This window comes from Quercus robur, chromosome 4, assembly GCF_932294415.1.
Source record: "Quercus robur chromosome 4, dhQueRobu3.1, whole genome shotgun sequence".
Lineage (NCBI taxonomy): Eukaryota > Viridiplantae > Streptophyta > Magnoliopsida > Fagales > Fagaceae > Quercus > Quercus robur.
In genome coordinates this window covers 43,188,512-43,208,715 of record NC_065537.1, presented here as the reverse complement: position 1 = coordinate 43,208,715, position 20,204 = coordinate 43,188,512, and the positions used below count along the sequence as shown (strand labels likewise).

The following is a 20,204-nucleotide window of genomic DNA, read 5'->3' as shown; positions in this document are numbered from 1 at the left end:
TTCCGGAAACAATTTTCACCCAATTCAAACACACCCTAATGGTGAATAAGGGGTGAAGTTTGTGAAGAATTATAAATTAAGGGTTAGAATCAGATGCCAACCTCCCTACAAGTTTACAACTAACTTAGAAGAGATGTCAAGGGAGATGAGTTACTAGTTAAAGACCTTGAAATTGAAACACACATGTACTAGGGGCTACAAAAATCCAAGGTGTTCTACCAAGTTCCTTGCAAGGAAGTTAGTGAAAAAAGTAAGGAGATAACCTTATATTAAGCTGAAGGACATTCAAGATGTTGTGCATGAGAAGTATGTAGTAAATATCAGTGTAGAGAAGGCCCAACAAGGCTAGGGAAAGGGCTCAGGAGTTTGTTGATGGGTCTTGCATAGAGCAATACAATCAGTTGTGGGATTATTGTGCAGAACTAAGGAGATCCAGTCCTAGTAATACAGTTCTAATGAAGAAACACACCTTTAATGAAGGAGACTTGGTAGCTGAGATGAACTTACAGACTGGGGTGCCCTTTTTTGAAAGGTTGTATATCTATTAGTATGGGTGTAAGTAGGGATTCCTGATAAGTTGCAGGCCAATAGTTGGTCTAGATGCTTGCCATCTAAAAACCAAGATTGGGGGGCCAACTGATTGTTGTAGTTGCCAGAGACTCTAATGAAGAATATTTTCCTCTAATAGTTGCAATGGTGGAAGTTGAAACCAAGGACTCATGGACATGTTTTATAAACTTGTTGCTGACTAACATCGGTGATAACAAGAGGTGGACATTCATATCAAACCAACAAAAGGTATCTCCAATATTTCTATTTTGAACTTAATTGAATACAATAAGCTAATGTGTAATGAATATATGCTAACCACTATTGTCTTTCTTGGCAAGGGTTGGTGCAGAAATTTGCAGATAACTAACCACAGTGTAAGCATAGGATTTGTTGTAGATATTTGTACAACAACCTTAGAAAGCATCATCTCGGTATCTTGATTAGGGATTTGTTTTGGAAAGCAGCAAAAACAATATATGCACATAAATTTGAGAGGGTCATGAATGAGATGAAGGACATTGATGAGGGTGCATATGTTTGGTTGAAAGGGCATATCACAATAGTACGGGCTAGGCACATGTTTAAAAGTGATGAGCTAAATGATGCTGTCCTCAACAACATATGTAAAAGATTCAATAGCAAGATACTAAAATTCAGAGGGAAGCCCATCATTAGCATGGTATGCATATTTTATGAATTTAGGTACAAGGACTTGGTTATATAAACTATATCATGCACTAATATGTGCATTGTTTATGTTTGCAGCTTGAGGACATCAAATTGTATTTAATGAACAGATTCCAACAAAATAGACACAGTATTTTGAAGGTGGAGTCTGAGCTATGTCCTAAAGTTTGTAAAAGACTACATAGGGAGAAGATGGGCAGTGGTAGATGGTTAGCTTGTTGGACTTTTGACACAAAGTTCAATGTGAAGAATAATTTACAGAGCTTCATTATAGACCTGGCTAAAAGGATGTGCAGTTGTAGGAAATGGGATATCACTATATCCCATGCTGCCATGCAATTTCATACTTATTCTTCAACAAAGAGGCAATTAAGAAGTACACCAATGACTACTACAAAGTCAGCACCTACACAGTTTGCTATGAGCCCATGATTGATCCAATAAATGGTCAACATATGTGAACCCCAATTGGTCTCCCACCTATGTAACTTTTCATAAAGAGAATGCCACTAGGCAGGCCTAAGAAAAAGAGAGCCTTGGAGCCTAATGAACCAAGGAAGGGTCATAGCAAGGATGTAATTATTGCTAAGAGGTGCAAGTCATGTGGGAAGCTAGGCTACAACAAAAGAAGTTACAAAGGTGAGGTTGGAGGGAATTCTTCATTACCTGGTGGCCTAAACCAAAGGAGATCTAGACCAAAAAAGGTAAAACCTATCACGTGTCTACATGTTTTGAAATTTAGAGTTTTGATGTTAACTAAGTTGTATATGTTGCCTGTAGACAATTGATAGAGCCCATGCTAATGGATCAAGTGGAGGAGTGACCATCAATGAACCAAATCCCACAAGGGTACCAGCTAGCAACAATCCAACTAGCAACTAGCAAGTCAACCAGTAGCCATCAAGTAGCAACCAGCAACCCACCAACCATCAATCCAACAACCATCAGTGCACCACCCAATGTTACCACCTCCAATCCAAGCAGGAACACCTCCAATCCAAAGAAGAGAAGGGGACTGTCACAAATGAAACTCTTATTGTATCAAGAAAAGCATCAAGGTATAGAGAAGTATTGAGGTTTGTTGAGAGCTAATCATATGCGCATGGTCCGAGGGTATAAATTGGTGGAGTGCTATAGTGTCCACTTTTTTGTTCTTTTTCTTTTTTTTTTTTTTTTTTTGGTTGGTAATAGTGAATTTGAACATTTGTAATTGGCTGATATGGCCTATTTTTTGTTGTAATGATGGCTGAAGTATGGTTGAATTATGTAGATTTTGGTATTCCAATCACAGTGGGAGTTAAGTACTGTTAGTTGGTTGTTCTTGATATGACTGAATTTGTTTTTGTTGCCTAATAATGGCTGAATTGTTGGATTCTGTAAGTGCCTTAAACATGTTGTTTTTGGTATAGCAATCAATTATTTTGTAGGAGTTTGTCAATGCCTTAAACTTTTGTGTGTTGGACAGAATCATGTACTGCCCCAAATGTGTAGTTGGATTTGTATGTTGTCTATATATGTTGTACATTGTTGCTTGGTATCACATGGTTTGACAAAATTGGTAACTTAAGTTCAATCCACTACACACAATGAACAATTTAACTTCAATCGATTACACACCAATTTAACAATGACCAATCTAATTTCATTTCATTCATACTAAAATACAAGGTGATTGGAATACATAAGATAACAAAATGTTCCACATTGCCAAATGGAAACACACTGACAAAAAGCATGCCACACCTTGGCCCAATGCATGCTATTCTACTTCTTTTCTCTGCCTTAACCTTACCTAAAGCCACATTGATCAAAACATAGTACTCCATAACCCACCCATCTAACCCACTAAAGCTAGAATCACACAAAGGCAGATCCCACACAGCACCAATATCAATATCAAGTACACTGTCAAACACTTCTCCCTCTTCTTGCAGGTTAAAACCTCAGCCTAGAGTCTGAGAATAATTTGCCTCTGTTCTAGGATAAACACCTTACCATGCTTACAAATCTCATCATCAACTCATTGAAAAATTTGCACTTCCGACCAACCTGAAATTTAACCCAAATTCAAACCAAATCAACATACACAATGTGCAAACAAAAAAACAAAAAATACTTCAAAACCAACATCAACCCAAAACAAAGTAAATGACTATAAAAAATAACTAATGAAGAAAAATAAGGAGAAATAGAAACAAAGAACGCCAATTTTCCTAGTAATTGGGACACCCATAGAACCTTCTGCCTAGATTGTTCACTATCCAGGACACCACTAGAATGGGTTTAGCAGGGGAGGGGCAATAGCACATGCGTCGTGCTCTCCTCCTCAAGCATACCTTGGATGATGCCGAGCTTGATTCCATCCACCCTCCCTCTTTTTATTGCGGTCTAGTGTGAGTTCATGTGGGTGATGCAAAGGCATAGCATGATTTAGGGTTCTTCGAGTGTGTCTAGGTAAGGGATATGTGAGGTAGTTGATGAGTGGGGTCACGTGTGGGGCTGAGTGGTGGGAAGTTGACATGGAATGGTCAGGTGTGGGTCACATGAGCTTTAGGGTACACATAGGATTAGTTTAATATTATTTGAATGGGTGGACTTGACACATAAGCGCTTCGTCTGCCATGTAGGAGTTTTTTGTTAGTGGGTTGACGGCAGGGACCAAAATAGAATTGATTTTTTTGTTTTTATGGACTAGAATAGTAGCAAAATCAAAATAGGGACCAAAATGAGAATCAGCCCAAAATGTAAGGACCAAAAGTATATTTTCACCTAAGTTCAACAAAACTTTATCTTCTTTCTTCATTAATTTTTTCCCTATATATGGTGTGAAAGAGTCCAATCACATGCATATGGTATAAATTGTAATTTACTCTTAATAAAATTAGCTAAAGCTATCATGAAAAATGTATAATAAAAAAAAAAATATTCTACCCTTTGTTAACAATAGAAAAATATCTATCCTCTGATTAGATTGAAGGGAAGGAGGGAGAGTATAGTAGAGTTAGAAAAAAAATTAGTCTATTTTTTGCCAACTCTACTCTACTTTCCTCCATTTCCCCTCCTTCCCACCCCCTCAATCCAAACAGGTCCATATATATATAGTCACAAAAAGTAGAGTAATGCTACAAACAACAATTTTCACAACAGCTAAATTGATAAGTTTTTATTGGTTATAATCTGATCCACTATTGACATTTCTTTATCATTTAACACTAACAACTTGTCACTTTGAGAGTTATGAAATATTTTGTAAAAATTGTTGTAACTCTGAGGTGAGGTGGACTATCATTTTAAGGATGAGTAGTTTCAGTATATAGTTTGATAAAATCCAATAAAAAGGGGAAAAAAGAAAAGGAAGAAATATGTGATTTGAATCTTGGGACTGACGCAAACCTAGGTTAAATTTTGGACCTGGCCCAACACCAGCCTAAAAATAATTAGGTTAAATTGCAAATTACACCCCTAAAGTTTAGGAGTTTATACCTTGAAATTTTAGAATTTAGATTTTACCCCTGATGTTCTATTTCATTTGCATCAACAACTCCTCCATCCATAATTTCTACTAAGTGTCACATAATCTTGCCACACGTATTTAATTTGTCAAATAAAATGATGCCATATCATTTTTGTAGCCTAAAAATAATTAAATAATTAAAAATGTCATGACATAATAAAAATGACGTCACATCATTTTATTTGATGAATTAACATGCGTGGCAAGTTTATGTGGCACTTAACAAAAAATATAGATGGAGGGGCTGCTGATACAAATGAAATAGAAATTTAGAGAATAAAATCCAAATTATGAAATTTCAGGATGTAAAATCTAAATACCTTCAAACTTTAGATGTGTAGTTTGCAATTTAGCCAAATAATTATTCAAAACCGACTTGATTAGAGTCAGGCTTGATTTCATTCATCCCAGATTCATGCCTATTTTCAAACTTATGATTACAAGAATTTTATATCTATTTAAAAAAATAAATAAATAAATAACTTTTTATGATCCCTTACTTCATTCCTTTGTTTATCTTATGCTGCTACTTGTTAGTAACAAACCAACTTTGAATCAATAAAAGGGGAATGAGAACAATTAGAAGAACACGTAAAGCATATCTTTTTGGATAATGTAAAGCATAATCGACACTGGTATTTAAGAACCCGGCCATATGATGTTGTAATCCAGTTTAAGTTTGTTACAAAAATGTTCAAGTTACCACCCAACGTGACCTTTGAGTCTCTCAAAATGGAGCTCATGCAAATACCCCAAACCGATCTCTTGAGGATGGCTGTTGCTCTAGCTTTGGTTGCCATTGCTGCCTATTTTCATTACAACAAGAAACCCAAAGGTGTGAGTATGCATCTTCTCATGTGTATTTGGGCATATACATTATTTAATTATTATTCATAATGAATTAGTTTGTACATGCATATATCTACAGGTGCATCTTTAAAAAGAATGACTATGGAGTTGTTTGAGAGAATATTTAATTATGTGTTTGGTAATGCATTGTCATCTGTTTGTAACTGTCTTAAATGGATGGTAAGACATTGATTGAATATAATAATAATAATAATGAATCTTTAGAATGTTATTGGTATATAGTAACAACTAACAACTATGCAAGGTTCAAATGGTGGAGTGGTCATATCTAGTCTAGTTTAAAAATGGGTATTGTTATAATGTAAGGTTTTCATAATGTGGTTTTGCTTCCAAATTTTCCCTTCCTATCTCTCGCTTACTTTAACATGAAAAATATCCAATTAAGGGTCAAAATCAGCGAATACCTGAGATTAAATTAGCCAATTTAAAAACTCAACAACTAAAGTAGTCATCATTTCGCCCAGGGATGAGCAATGCCCCACCAATACTACTTTAGTATCTACCCTTTATAGCTTGCCAACTCAACGGTTTTGAAAAATTTTGTGGGGAAAAAAAAAGTGAGGTCACCACTGCCCACCAACACTACTTTAGTATCTCCCATTTTATAGCTCACGAATTCAACAGTTTTGACAGTTTTGGTGGGTAAAAAAAAAAAAAAGGTCACGCACTGACTCACTCTAGACTTATTGCTGATGCCCTCTCCCTGAGGTCAAAATTTGTTTTAAAATGAAAAAAGAAAAAAAGTTGTCATTTCATTTCTTCCCTGTTAAGAAAAGAAAGTGACATGGGAATCCCCATGTAAAGTGATCAAGATTTTCTGATTAAAATAACTTTCTATATGTTTTTCTTCTTTCATTAAACTCTATATGTATGCCCACCAAAAACACAAATCTTGGGAGTTCGAAATTCATTTATAAGTGCGCGATTCTATACATTTTGGTTTTCGAATCTTGGAAGCATGATAAACATGTAAAGATCATAGGATTTAATTGTGAGTTTGACAAAATCTTGATTAAGTGAAAGATTTTATTTATTTATTTGCTGAATTAGTGAAAGATCATTAAATGACATAATATTAATATAGACACCAACCTTAACTTTAACTTAATCTGAATAGGATATAACATAAGTACAGTACTTAGGTACTATTTCTTAGATTCTCCTTTTAAAATTCAGTAATGTTACTTTTTTCTCATGAGATGGAAGTGTATTTTTAGTTAAATACTGTCACATGGCTGAATTTTAAAAAGATAACCTAAATAACAGCACCTAAGTATTGTATCTAAGTTTTGTCCATCTAAATATATGCATACACAAAATATTAATCATAAATGACCCTTGCATTAAGTAACTTTAATTATTGAAAGATTAATGTTGGCCCTGATATTTAATTATAAAGAGAAAATACATTTTATCACGCAAAACAATCATTTTCCTTGATGTTGGTTTAATTTCTAATGAACTGAGCATTTTCATCATATGTTGCAAATTGAATTCTTGTTTGCCTGCAAAAAATGACTACTTGGAGTGATGTCTTTGCAGGTTCCTTAAATCCTGAGAAGTTTATAGACTTCAAACTTGTTAAGAAAACTCAGTTAAGCCACAATACTGCAAAGTTTAAATTTGCTCTTCCTAAACCTACTTCAGTATTGGGTCTTCCAGTTGGACAACATATAATTTGCAGGTTCAAGTAGCTCACTTTATTAGTATCTTTAATTTAAGAATGGTAGTTTTCTTATTAGCCAAAACTAAAGTAATTACTTTCTATGATATTGCTTTATTGACTGATTGATAATCTAGCCAAAAGTACTTATCTATCTCTTGCCATTCTTCCTACTATCCCTTATTAGAAATTTTTATATTCTGCCTCTGCAATCGTACAGAACACAATTAGGGATGGCAATGGAGCGGGGTGGGGCCAAAGGATAGGGTCTTCGTCCCGCCCCGCATGGTTTTGTCTTACCCCATTCCCGCCCCACCCCACCCCGCATGACGGGGAAAACTTTCTCACTCCATCCCCACCCCTTAGGGCCCCACAAAGCCCCACATGCCCTGTAAAACTCTACTTTCTGTTAATTTGCCCTACAACTAGTACAATTTGTTTAATGAAACCTATTTCATTAATAAAAATATACTTGAAATTACAACTAAATTTATCACATCAAATCAAATCAATTTTTAGAAAAAAAAAATTGAATAATATATCCAAGTGTTTAACAAAACAATCACACAAAAAAAAAAAAAAAACTCATAGTATAACACATAACAAAATAAAAGCAGAGAACCACATTAAGTAGAATAAAATAGGCTAATATTGATATGTTTGTTTAAATAGTAGAGTTTTAGGGTATGAAAAACTTACAATTATAACCCTTAGCAATGCGGGGTGAAGCGGGGTCGAGGAGGGGCAGGGCGGGGTGGGTCTAAAAGGTCTAAACCCATCCCTGTCCTGCCCCATGGTGCGAGGCTAAAATCTTGCCCCATCCCCACCCCACCACCTTTGTGGGGTGGGGAAAACCTGTGCAGGACAAAGCGGGGAAAGGCGGGTTAAGCGGGACGGGGCAAAATTGCCATCCCTAAACACAATGCACTTAATCTACTTTGTCTTCTACATAACTTTGGTGTTTTTATTCATGTGCATACGTACTGCAAAGTTTTGTAAGGTTCTGAAACCATCTTGAAATATAGATAACTATTTTGAAAACTCAAAACTTTGAATTAAGCATTTCCTAGTGCATGCACGCACCAAGATTTTGATGCATGATACCAATGCCTTCTTACTCCCTAAGATGACTTGATCTTCCATTTTGTGAAATGTTCCAGTTAGTCATTCGGAATTTGATTGTTTAAAACAGAATTTCCAACTTTCTTTAAGTTCCTTTAATCAAACCATAAACTCGAATCCCTCCGCTAAGGAATTCCTCAACATTAATTATCTTTATGTGGTTATGGAGACCTAGTTGATGGAATAAGCGACAAGTATCAGAAAACAATGTGCTTTCCATTTTGTTAAGCAGGGGAATAGATAGTCAAGGTGAAGAAGTGATTAGACCGTATACCCCAGTCACTTTGGACTCTCATGTTGGTTACTTCGAACTGGTTGTAAAGGTATATCCTATCTCCCTTTCATTTTAACACATCTTTGACCACTCCATTCTGATTTTTGATCTATCAGTCTGAACTCAGTTTCTCATTTTGATTTTTCTCATATAAAAGATGTATCCTAAGGGAAGGATGTCCCACCATTTCAGACAGATGCGCGAGGGTGATTACCTGCCTGTTCAGGGCCCCAAGGTACATGCTCTATTTTTTGAGATAATCACATTCATGTTAGGCTTTGTAACATGGACGCACACGTTAATGTTAGTTTCCAATACAGATATAGTGTTAGACATGGAAATATCAATCAATTGTTTATAAGTGTTTTTATTGTACCTGAGTTGGTATTTTGAAGTCAATAAACTCCGGTTGTCCTTCCTTAAAAAATCAAGTACAATGTGTTTATAAAAATAAAAAATCAAGTACAATGTTGGTTGAGGGAACTATATTTTGGATTTCACTTTATAATATTGAGTAGTAGCTAAAATAACGGAGTTCAAGGAAGTTTTAGTTTGAGCATAGGAATCGGCATTTCTAGTTATGAAATATCATGCAGTGAAATTCTAATTTAGTTTTTGTGGAAAATATCTTCCAATCACAATATTGAAATTGAAACCCTCCATTCATAGTTTGCATTCTAAATTCATTGATAAAACCATTTAAGATTTTATACTCAAGTAATTTCACTTCCAATTGCATGATTGAATTTTGTGCCCTATACGTTAATGATTATGATAATTTTTTAAAACCTATGAACCAATAAATTGGCTAACACAGTATTGCTTGTTCCCTTCAGCAGCCAACAAGATTCAACTTTTATCTTCAAATATCATTTATTTCGTTATTCTTATCACCAAAACATTGTACAAGATTAGTTGTTCATCTACAGTAATGGATTGGATGATACCCCTTTTGGGTGGCCATTATCTAGAAGCCTTTAATCTTAAGCTAGTATTGAAGCTTTAAATTTATGTCTACATCAGTTGGGATTTGGGAGTAAACATGATTGCATTTATATTCATTAGAGCCAAACTTTCTAAATTTTCTTTATTTGAGCATTTTCTGTATTATACTTTCATATTTAAGGGGCGTTTAATATACAAACCTGGCCAAGCTCGAGCTTTTGGAATGCTTGCCGGTGGCTCTGGCATAACCCCAATGTTTCAGGTACATACATGTGCATTTAAAAAGCTGGAACTTCTTCTTGTTTATTGTCTTTATTGTTATCTTTACCATTATCTTGCATTTGAATGATTTTAAGGATCTTATATCTACTTCTTTCTTTCTTTTTTTGATTTTTTGTTCCAGCTCACTAGAGCCATTCTAGAAAACCCAAAAGATAAGACCAATGTTCATCTAATTTATGCCAATGTCACATTGGAGGACATTCTGTTGAAGGTAATTTAATTGCTTCACTCTTCTTCTTTTTTTTTCTTTTTCTGGTATGACTTAGAAAATTTAGTTCAACCAAACAGACAATCACTTATAAGCCCTATGAAGCAGGACACACAAAACAGAAGAAACATAATAAAATAAAGCACATTACAGAGACACACACACAGACAGAGAGATCAACAGAATCAAACGACATCTGATGGGAACATCAATAGAAATGCCTCATCTTTGACAGAATCTGTGCTTCATTCTTAAGTCTTTAGTCTTCCCGCACTAAGCAGCTCAACCTCAGATTAGCAACAGCAACTGTGTCTGGAGCCTCTTCATCTTTGCACACTTGCATATGATTCATTGAGTTCCCTTCCCTCCAAATATGATATGTAAGTCTTGCCAAGCTAGATTCAACAACACAATAAAACGCCAGACCCTTCCAAGCCTTCAATGTCCAATCGAGCTCAGCTTCCCAATCTGTTATTTTGCCTATCACTGGAACAGTTTGCAGTAGCATCTGAATCATTCTAGGAAACGTGCATTCTGAAAAAAAAAAAGTGACTTTTGCTTTCCATAGATAAAAACCTTACAAAACTAGCAACAACATTACAGCCCCTTGAATTAATCTGTCTTTAGTGGAGAACCTATTTTTAACAGTTAACAAGGCAATGAAAGAGTGCCTTGTAATAGCTGTAGGAAACCGGATGATTCTCCTTTAAAGAACTATAGGAAGTGAACCTTTAATTATATTTCAAGTAGCTGAACAGTTTTAAACTCCTGATTTGAGGCTTTGCAAGTAACTGAATCTTCCTAATTCAAACAAAACGGCCTAAACATTTGCTTTTGTATATCAACCAAAGCTTCAGCACTAGCAGGTTGGCAGTGCCTGTCGCAAGCAAAAACTCTTAGGGCACTAGGATTCAAGTGGCTAGCTAAATCGTATATTATTCTTTGACCATATTTTTGCATAAGAGGTCCATCTGGGTTCCAATTAACATCCAATTGAAGAAAAAAAAAGTTGACTTTCCACTGCCAATTTGATGCTTTAGATATTGCCTTGCCACCTCTTTAATCTAGAAGAAAAACAAAGCTTCACACATGACACATCAATACAAAACTTCTTCATATTCTCTATGTGGCCTCAAAAGTAATGGCTTATTTGAATTTGAGGGGAGGTCATGAGACCTTGTGCTTCCCTTTAGTTTTTATTTATTTTTTTTTTTTTAAGTTGCATGAATTAGCTTTAGCATATTTGGACAACTTGTATACAATATGAAGAAATAATCCATGTTTTGACAGTGAGTCTACCAAGATTTGGCTTGTCCAGCTTAACTACTTGAATAAATAACACTATGAAATCTCCAAGTCCTGATCCTTTTTCTGCAGATGCTATTTTGCTTAGCTAGGAAAAAAAAAAAAGAGATGTCTCTCTCTCTCTCTCTCACAAGATTTTCACTCAATTTTCAACTGCAAATCATTACGTATTATGAAAATCTTCAAACTCTTATTTTCTTTTGATGTGTCAATGTCATTGATGCGAATGCATTTGTTATGGACTTTTTGCAGGAAGAGCTAGATGCCTTTGCTAAAAAATTCCCTAACCAATTCAAAGTCTATTACGTGTTGAATCAGGTCAATTCCTTTGCTTCAACCTTTATTTATTTTTATTTTTTTGGAGCTTATTTTAAAAACACTGATAAAAGATATCCCTTGGTGTATGTATGTATCAGTGTATGTCTACAGACACACGTTTTGAAATGTGCATATGAACATATATGATAGTACTGAATCAAGAAATAATCAGTAATATGTGTTTGAGACTTTTAAGCCTTGTGTCAAAATAACTTAGTATCAAAATGTTTTATCACTGATGCTCACTCTATCCATGATTACCAGCCTCCTTTCGCATGGAATGGTGGCATTGGGTTTATATCCAAGGAAATCATTCAAAGCCATTGCCCGGCACCAGCCTCAGATATACAGGTTGGTTTCCAAAATTTTAATTTGTTTTAAAGCAAATTGGCAAAAAGTTACTTGGTTTAGTTGAGTCACAATATTTTTTTTTTTTGCTCACTCAGCTAGTACTAATTATTTTGCAGATACTGAGGTGCGGTCCACCAGCCATGAACAAGGCTATGAAAGCTCACCTTGATGCACTTGGATACCAATCTGAGATGCAGTTCGAGTTCTGATTTACTATTGTTTATAATTTTCGTTTTATTTGCTTCATATGTTCTTTATGTATAGTTGGCTGTTAACTCGAGCAAAGCATGAACATCATATAAGAAAAAATTTACTATGAATGTTGTAGTGTTAAAATCAAACACTTTGAGTCAAACACTTTTTGAGTCTAAACTTTGACCAATGATCAGGTTATTCTTGGGATCCCTCATTGACATTCTATGGAGGAACATGCGTTGCACAATTTCGAGTGGCAGACGTGTACTCATTTAATTTGAATTTTCATAAGACAGCCTCACTTAAGAAAGGGATTACAAATTATCAGACAAGTCCTTGATTTACATTTTTGGTGTATATACACTATGATAAATAAGTTTTAACATGTGCATTTTAATTGACTCGGACATTTTTGAGTGGCAGGCATGTCAATCATTTAATTTGAATTTTCATAAGACAAATTGACTATGAATTGAAACTTAAGAAGGAGATTACACATTACCAGACAAGTCCTTGAATTACATTTCTGTTTATATATACTGTGATAAATGAGTTTTAACCTGCACACTTTAATCGACTGAGACTTTGCATATCAACGAGCCTTGGACTAAAAATTGTGCAACGACAAGGAGACTCATGATAAGGGAGATTCAAGTGGAATTTTTCTAAAACTTACAATTTGTGTGTGTGTGTGCGCACACCTGAGGCACAGAGATCATGTTTTGCTTTAGCATATAATTACATTGAACTTTTCATCCCTGATTCTCTCAAAATTTTAATTGTTTGATAACCTGAACTTTCAGCACAATGCTTTTAGAGAGGAAGAGTATCATTATAGTCAACAATTTCACCCTCTTCCTCCTCAGGTATCTCAGTTCTCTCCCCGATTATACCTTCTATCCTAGCAAAATAAGACAATTCATTATTGTCATCACCTTCATTCTTGTCTTCATCTACACCATTATCATCTTCATCATCATCTTCATCATGGGATTTGTTAACCACAGCCTTGTTGCCACCTTCAGCATCTTTTCCCACAGGTGAAGATTTCTCTTCAACCACCTCACTCTCACACCCACTTTCTTTAACTATCACTGAAGGAAATTTTAGAGGTTTATCAGGCCAATCGGTGAAGAAAGAGTTCATCACCATGAACCTAAAAATCTGCAATAGGTGGCTTTTATCTCTCCTTACATCTGCACTGAGAAGCTTTTGCAGTAATGTTGGCTTTTTCTTGTTCAAAGAAGGGGCATCAGATGAATCCTTGTCTGCAAGCTTCTGCTTCTTAGCAAACCGGTCTTTTTTTTCATATCTTCCTCTTTTATCAAACCTGTTTCGGAATCTCCCTTTCTTTGTAAATGGCATTCTGTTTTCTTCCCTTCTCTGCCCTTGTTTCTCCGACTCTGATAGATAGTGTAATGGTACCTCTGCAACTTCAACTCCCAATTCAGCTTGCTTTGCTAGAATCTCCTTGAGTTGCTGGAAACAAAATTTGTAACACATTTAACAGAAATCAAAGATTTTTTTTTTTTTTTTTAATAAGAGAATTCAAATATTATTCATGATACAAAGTTTTAAAAATAATGAAAGAAAACATATTACCAGAATTATACCAATGAGAAAATGAATTGTCAAGTAGGGAATGTCTTAGACATTTGTTTCTCTGTTTCTCTCTTTACTTTTTCCACTTATTCACCCTCTTTGGAATTTTTTTTCTTTTTTTTTTTAATGTCTATACATTTTGTGAAAAAAAATAAACACTTCATTACCTGCCTCTCCAATTAAATGGATTAAATTAACTTCAACAAAATAAGTGTGAGTTACCTATGGGTCCTCCATCTGTTCTGTTGAGACATTACTCTCCCTGGTAATGAATGGACCATATTTGTGCAAAGGTAATCCAGATTTTTTTTTTTTTTTTAATTCCAAAGTAATTTCTTTTTCTTTCTTTTTTTTTTTTTACTTTCATTTAATAAAAATGAAAATTTGAATTTGGACTATTTATAAATTATCAATAGCATTAATCAATATAAACAACCTATATACACAACACATATGTGCATATATATGAGTCAGGTTTAAGTTAACCGAAGGAATAGCACAATCAGCTGGGATCACACCTTATGAAACAAAATTTGCTAGCTCAAATGTCCCCTTCCCCTGGGACAAAAAACTTAAGTTACATATGATAACTAATATCTGTATTAACTTTTGCATACCTAATGAGGCAGTAAGTTCTGCTTCTTCTTTTTTGGGAAAAGTGAGAAATAAGTCCTAAGTTTTTCCACACACACAGACAAGGGAAAAAACAAAAACAACATGGTAAGAAAGTACTTCAAAGTGATTGGAACCTGTCAAAGGAAACTACATGGTATCAATGTATCATCTCTTTTTTTTTTTTAATAAGTGGCATCAATGTATCATCTTGTGAAACATAAAAAAAATAAAAAAATAAATTCTCTTAAGGAAGGTTATTGGGGTCTGAAAATATTGGTGGTTTCCAATAACTATAACATATTAAACAAACATAGCTAAAATCCATATAAATTTAAGTTACATCAAGTTACAACACTAGACAATATTAAACTTTGTCAATTCTGTTCTCATTGTTTCTGGTTATGCAGTGTATCTAGATGTTATGTTGAAAAGAGCTGTTTGGCAGGCAGGTAATTGAAATTTCTGCTTCTGATGTTGCATTTCAAGTGGATGGCACTATCTAGTTATTATTCTCTCTCTTCTTTTCACAATTTTTTGAATATGTCAAACTTCAGTCATAGTCGTATTTTGGTTCTTTCTTTGTTTTCTTTTTGTCTTGGTGCTTCTATTGTGTACTAGGATTATGACCCTCTCATTCACCTATTTAATAATATTTTACATCTGAGGGGGTAAAACACCAGACTATAATCAAAGGGAAGGAAAAGTAGGAGGAACTAAATAGGAAAGGGAACTACCTTTTCTTCATAAGTCTAATTGACCATAAAAGGAAAAATAAGAGAAAGTAAATATTGAACCCAAATAGATTAAAATAATTTATCGAATACACTGTTTCACATTCCTTTCTTTCCATCCACTTGGTGGAATAGCAAGGAACAGAATCCTTTTTTACCCTCTTCAATTTCTATCAAGGCAAGGTAAACACCCTTCTCTCACCTTCCACTTCCAAGTGAGAAACATGGAGAAAAAAGGGGAAAAGAATTTAAATTTGTAGATACTATTCTTTTGAATTTAGCAGAGTACAAAACTACAGATCTCCATTTCTTTATTTTCCTTTGTCCATTCACTGTCCATAGTTGAATATTTTTCTCTTTTACATGTACAAGTAACAAGAACTGCCTTATAAGTTGGCTAGTGTATTGTAAGATCGACTTAAAGGATTTCTTAATTTCCAGTAATATCATATCACATGTACCTGTAGGAAAAATATATATGAAAAGGAAATTATTGTACCTCTCTTCGCAGTTTGGCCTCTCTAGCAATACCCTCAGCATCTGCTAGCTTCTGACCCTGCTTCTGCAGGTGGTAAATTCAATGTCAGAAATCTTCATCAGATGAAAAAAATATAGCAGGAAGGTACTGCAATAAATTAGACCTTCTCTACGGTGGCTTTTGATGGGTAGTTCTTCCGACGTGCTTCACACCACTGTTGGATTTCTTGTTCCGTGTAGGTCAAAGAAAGAGATCTTTTCATTTTAAAAATGACAGAAGACACACCCATGCACATCAAAATAGTAACAAGTTAGGCACTTTAAAAAATAAAAATAAAAGGAAAGGAGGGAACTAGCATATGAGAATGTCAAAGAGGCAGTGTGCAAAATATAGAGCTAATAAGCATACAAAGCCAGTTCATAGGAGATAAAATAACAGACTGCAGTATCCAAACTGGAACACAGAGGAACATATTACATTTTAAACTTTTTTTAGGACCACAACAACCATTTACACAGAATATTTGAAAATTCTAGCATCTCTGCATGCAATTAAAAAAATTTACTCTTGAATTTGCAAGTTATACTTTACCATATGGCGAGATCAAGCAGCTATTACCTCTTCTGACCCCTGGCTTGGTTGTTGGAATTAAGACCAAACTTTCCTGCCTTCTCCTTGCTAAACCCTGGTTGTGATTGAGGGGTGTCAAATGAAAACTCAATGATATACTTAGTAATATGTGAGAGAGAGAGAGAGAGAGAGAGGAGGCACACTGCCTTCTAAACCACATTACTTCTATGCCTAAATCAATTATTCCAATAAAAAGACAATGATTCTGCCATATAAAATTTTGCACAAAGCTGAAGATCAAATAAAAAATGCTACCCTAGGTTTGCCAAATGCCTTTCCAGGGGGAAAAAAAATCACTTCCCCTCCTTAACACCCCACTGAATGTTCTGGCCTCAAAATCACAATTCCAGCCATAACATCATATTGTTACCAATACCAACCCTGCCGAATTGAAAGTGTATAGCAAGTCCAGGGAAAAAAAACTATTAGCTTCAAGTTCCAATCTTGGACTGCTTAATATCCTAGCACATCTAAATAACAGCTTGGATGTCATAAGAGCTCTTTGCATGCTGTTGGTAAGTTTCTAATAGAGGCTATTCCGATGAATCTATGTAATACTAAATGCTAATAACAAGAACTTACTGTATTGAGTGTATTCAAGTTATAACTTACACCTCTCAAGAAGGCATGAAAACTTTAACCTTTTTTTTTGTGGGGGGCAGGAAGGGAGAGGCATGTGGAGGTGTGTTTGAGGAAATTTAAACATACCAGCGAGGTATAAAAGCACAAACCTTTCCCCTTGTGTTCGTTAGGAAACCCTCTCTTTGCATTTTTCATACGATGAAACTGAGACTTCTGAAATCTACATAAATTAAATTGATTGTAAATTGTAAGCAACCAGCTCAAATCTTTGAATAAAAAGATGGAAACAAAATTAATCCAAAAAAAAAGAAAAGGCATACCCCCCTCGCAATTGCCCTCCTTTTGGATTCATAGTATAGTTTTTGTTTGGTGAATCTTGCCTGTTGGAGCTTGGGTTATCAATCCCACCATTATTAACAAGATTCCCCTGGAATAATTGATAAAAAGAAGCGTCAATTACAAGCACCACAGATCATTTAACATAGGGTACACATTAATTATTTCGGAAAATGATATCACAGAAAATTATTCTTCACAACAACAACAATACACCCAACAACTCATGTACTGAGGGCAAGATAAAGCTACCTGCGGTTGAACTGAACAGTGATTAGGCAGTGCAGGTAAGTTCCCTCCTTGCAATTGCTGAGCTGCAAAAGGCGATGGTTTTAATGCATTTGCATTTGCCGTAGGTGGAACCAAGTTTTGCTGATTCTGATTAACTTGCTGCCTGACCTGATTACAATGACCAAGACCAAACTGCGAATTTGCGAAAAAGGTGGGATTTTGAGGAACTGTGGCCCGAGGTGCTTGATTCGGAACACCCATGTATGGAGGACAAAAAGGGATACCATAAGAAACAACTTGAGAAGAATTTGGCATTTGCAAGGTGGGCATAAATTGGTTCATATTTTGCAACATATTGGGCATACAAAACTGCCCATTTGGAAAACCCATGTTTTGATTGAGCTGTTGGTTTGAACTCTGCATATTATGCACAAAAGCAGGCTGAGAAACATTGACTTGGTTCGGATTCTGCGCCATATTGCAGAATTGCCCATTAACCGGAAACCCTTGAACCGGGTTCATATTGCTTACATTGTTTTGTGCACTGAACCCCACATGGGACTGACTCGGTTGAGAACCCAAATGGGGCATACCCAGATGAGAATTTTGCAAAGGTGGGTTCATGAAACCAGGTCGATTTATGGAAGGCCTCATATTGGAATTATTGAAAGGGACTTGAACTTGAGGATTGTTGTTCATGCCAAACTGGGGTCGAAATTTCGTGGTGTTTTTTTGCACTGAATTAGATGAATTTGTATTTGAATGAGTAGGTGGCATAACCTGAAGAGTGAACAAAAATAAAACCAACAGGAAGAAAGAAAGCTTCAAATTAGAATGAAGTATTTATTTCACAGAAACTGTAGAGAGAGAGAGAGAGAGAGTGTGTTACCTGTTGAGAAGGTGGAGCAGTGGAGGAATTAGGTTGCTGAGGAAAGGAATTGTAGAGAGGTCGCATGTTTGAGCATGGAGTTGCAGAGAGAGGTCAAGGAGTAGGGTTTAACGTTTAGCTAAGGGTTTTGAATTTTTTTTTTTTTTTTTTTTTCTGTTTTTGTTTTTGTTTTGTATTTTTGTTTTTTGTTTTTTTTTTTGAGTTCTGTCTTCTTTTCCCAATTGCGCCGGTGGTGGGTGCACTTTCGACTTTCGGGTACTCGTACGGGCTGAAAACCAAACTGGGTCGGTTGGTCCGAGTCCCTTGCAAGAATAGGGGGAATAATTTGCCCCATCCCCGCCCCCCAAACATTTTACTTATATCCGGTCAAAATTGACACTTTACTTACTTAAGATTAGTTCCATTTATCTCTTATTACTCACCTTTATTAAAAATAAGGATAAATTTATATTTTTGTTCCCCTTTATGTTTGGTAACTGTTTTTTTATCTTATTTTCTGTTTCCAAAAATAATTTTTTATTTTTTAGACTAAAAAACTTGTTAAAGAACCTAAAATTGACAGAAAACAAAAACTGTTTTCAAATGGACAGAAAACAAAGAACTTAATTTGTGAAAGAAACTGAAAACATGCAAAAGGCTGTTTTCAGTTTCTAATTTTCAAAAGTCAATAAAAACATGCATTTAATTTAATGAATCTATCTCATTTAATGAGTTAACATTAGAGTTCAAATCCTAGTAACAACATATTTTGGTATTTTCTATTTTTTTTCTTCAAAAAACTATATTTTTAATTTCAACTAACCAAACATGTTTTTTATTTTAAAATTCAAGAAAAAAGAATTTTTCTTTATATTCCCAAAAACAAGTTTTTGAAAATATAAAACAAAAATTGTTACCAAATATAACCTAAAAAATCAAGGGAAAAGAAAATCTAAAAGCTAGATTTTGTATAAATTAAAACCTAACTTTGATTTGCAAAGCCTTTTTTTGGCAAAATTTGCCCAATAGCATGTTTTTAGAAAAAAATTAAAAAAAAATAGCACACAGACGAAGTTAATTAGTTAAGTAAACTGTTTTTGGAACTCGAGTTTGTCAACCTCAAGTTTGGGCTAGAACACTACTTGGAATTCGAATAGATTGTCATTTTATATATATATAAAAGAATGTCTCTTGATAAATGTCAGGAACTTGTAGAAATATTATTACGTATATGGTGGATAACTCTCAAGAAAAGCCATATAAACACGTAAGGGTTTAAGTGATATCCATATGAATTTACAAGGAGTTGCTATCCAAAAGTAACAATAATTAATCATTATTATCTATCAATACCTCATTATTTATCATCAGACTAAGACACAATCGGTTTTTGGTGTACGCAGGGATTAAATCTCAGATCTCTTATTCAACTATTAGAGATTTTACCAATTGAACAAACTAGAACCCATGACAACGGAGTTGATTGAGTCATTTTAAAACGATCAAATATAAAAATATTAAATGCCACCAATTAAAAGGTCACCCTAGTTTGGACCCTCGTTCATTACACTTTGATTGCGTTTGACTAAGTCAAGTTCAATTGAAGATCAACCAAGCTCAAAAAGACAGCTGAACTGTTGAACACCAAATTTAATGATTTTATGATCAATTACATGTTCCAACTTCCAAGATATGCTAAAGTTGAATTGGTTTGATCAATATTTGATTGAAAATGCAACCGTTTGATTAGGTTAAATCGATGTCCATATGAAAGAAATAACTACTCATGCACTAGGATTGAACTAAACTGAATAAGACATCTGAAAATCATCTAAAAATTCCCCA

At 34.8% G+C, this 20,204-nt stretch overlaps 2 protein-coding genes across 3 annotated transcripts; one reads left to right on the top strand and one right to left on the bottom strand.

Moving 5' to 3' along the window:
* The first annotated feature begins 5,417 nt into the window (after nucleotides 1-5,417).
* Nucleotides 5,418-12,689, top strand: LOC126721963 (NADH--cytochrome b5 reductase 1-like). Of its 2 annotated transcripts, none has more exons than XM_050425105.1 (9): nucleotides 5,418-5,588; nucleotides 7,166-7,307; nucleotides 8,641-8,731; nucleotides 8,840-8,917; nucleotides 9,809-9,889; nucleotides 10,031-10,120; nucleotides 11,675-11,740; nucleotides 12,005-12,091; nucleotides 12,481-12,689. In XM_050425105.1, the coding sequence occupies exons 1-9, from the start codon at nucleotides 5,444-5,446 to the stop codon at nucleotides 12,502-12,504; spliced, it is 804 nt and encodes a 267-aa protein (XP_050281062.1). In that variant the 5' UTR covers nucleotides 5,418-5,443; the 3' UTR covers nucleotides 12,505-12,689. The 2 variants fall into 2 exon arrangements, with proteins under 2 accessions (XP_050281062.1, XP_050281061.1); XM_050425104.1 differs by having other exon boundaries at nucleotides 5,419-5,588; nucleotides 12,208-12,689.
* A 231-nt stretch (nucleotides 12,690-12,920) lies between these two features.
* On the bottom strand, nucleotides 12,921-18,543 carry LOC126721962 (uncharacterized). Its single transcript, XM_050425103.1, has 8 exons — nucleotides 18,381-18,543; nucleotides 17,513-18,271; nucleotides 17,245-17,351; nucleotides 17,074-17,144; nucleotides 16,331-16,397; nucleotides 15,876-15,966; nucleotides 15,734-15,796; nucleotides 12,921-13,765 (listed from the first exon to the last, which is right to left on the bottom strand). Exons 1-8 carry the CDS (start codon nucleotides 18,444-18,446, stop codon nucleotides 13,100-13,102), a joined length of 1,890 nt encoding a protein of 629 aa, XP_050281060.1. The 5' UTR covers nucleotides 18,447-18,543; the 3' UTR covers nucleotides 12,921-13,099.
* Between the last annotated feature and the right edge of the window lie 1,661 nt (nucleotides 18,544-20,204).

What these genes read in the sequence shown, in the direction of transcription:
- LOC126721963 (XM_050425104.1), top strand. Translation starts at nt 5,444, where the DNA reads ATGTTCAAGTTACCACCCAACGTGACCTTTGAGTCTCTCAAAATGGAG. An exon ending in GGACAACATATAATTTGCAG is followed by an intron (nt 7,308 to 8,640) that starts GTTCAAGTAGCT and finishes TTTGTTAAGCAG; the next exon opens with GGGAATAGATAGTCAAGGTG. An exon ending in TGCCTGTTCAGGGCCCCAAG is followed by an intron (nt 8,918 to 9,808) that starts GTACATGCTCTA and finishes TTCATATTTAAG; the next exon opens with GGGCGTTTAATATACAAACC.
- LOC126721962 (XM_050425103.1), bottom strand. Translation starts at nt 18,446, where the DNA reads ATGCGACCTCTCTACAATTCCTTTCCTCAGCAACCTAATTCCTCCACT. An exon ending in ACTGTTCAGTTCAACCGCAG is followed by an intron (nt 17,352 to 17,512) that starts GTAGCTTTATCT and finishes CAATTATTCCAG; the next exon opens with GGGAATCTTGTTAATAATGG. An exon ending in GGAGGGCAATTGCGAGGGGG is followed by an intron (nt 17,145 to 17,244) that starts GTATGCCTTTTC and finishes TAATTTATGTAG; the next exon opens with ATTTCAGAAGTCTCAGTTTC.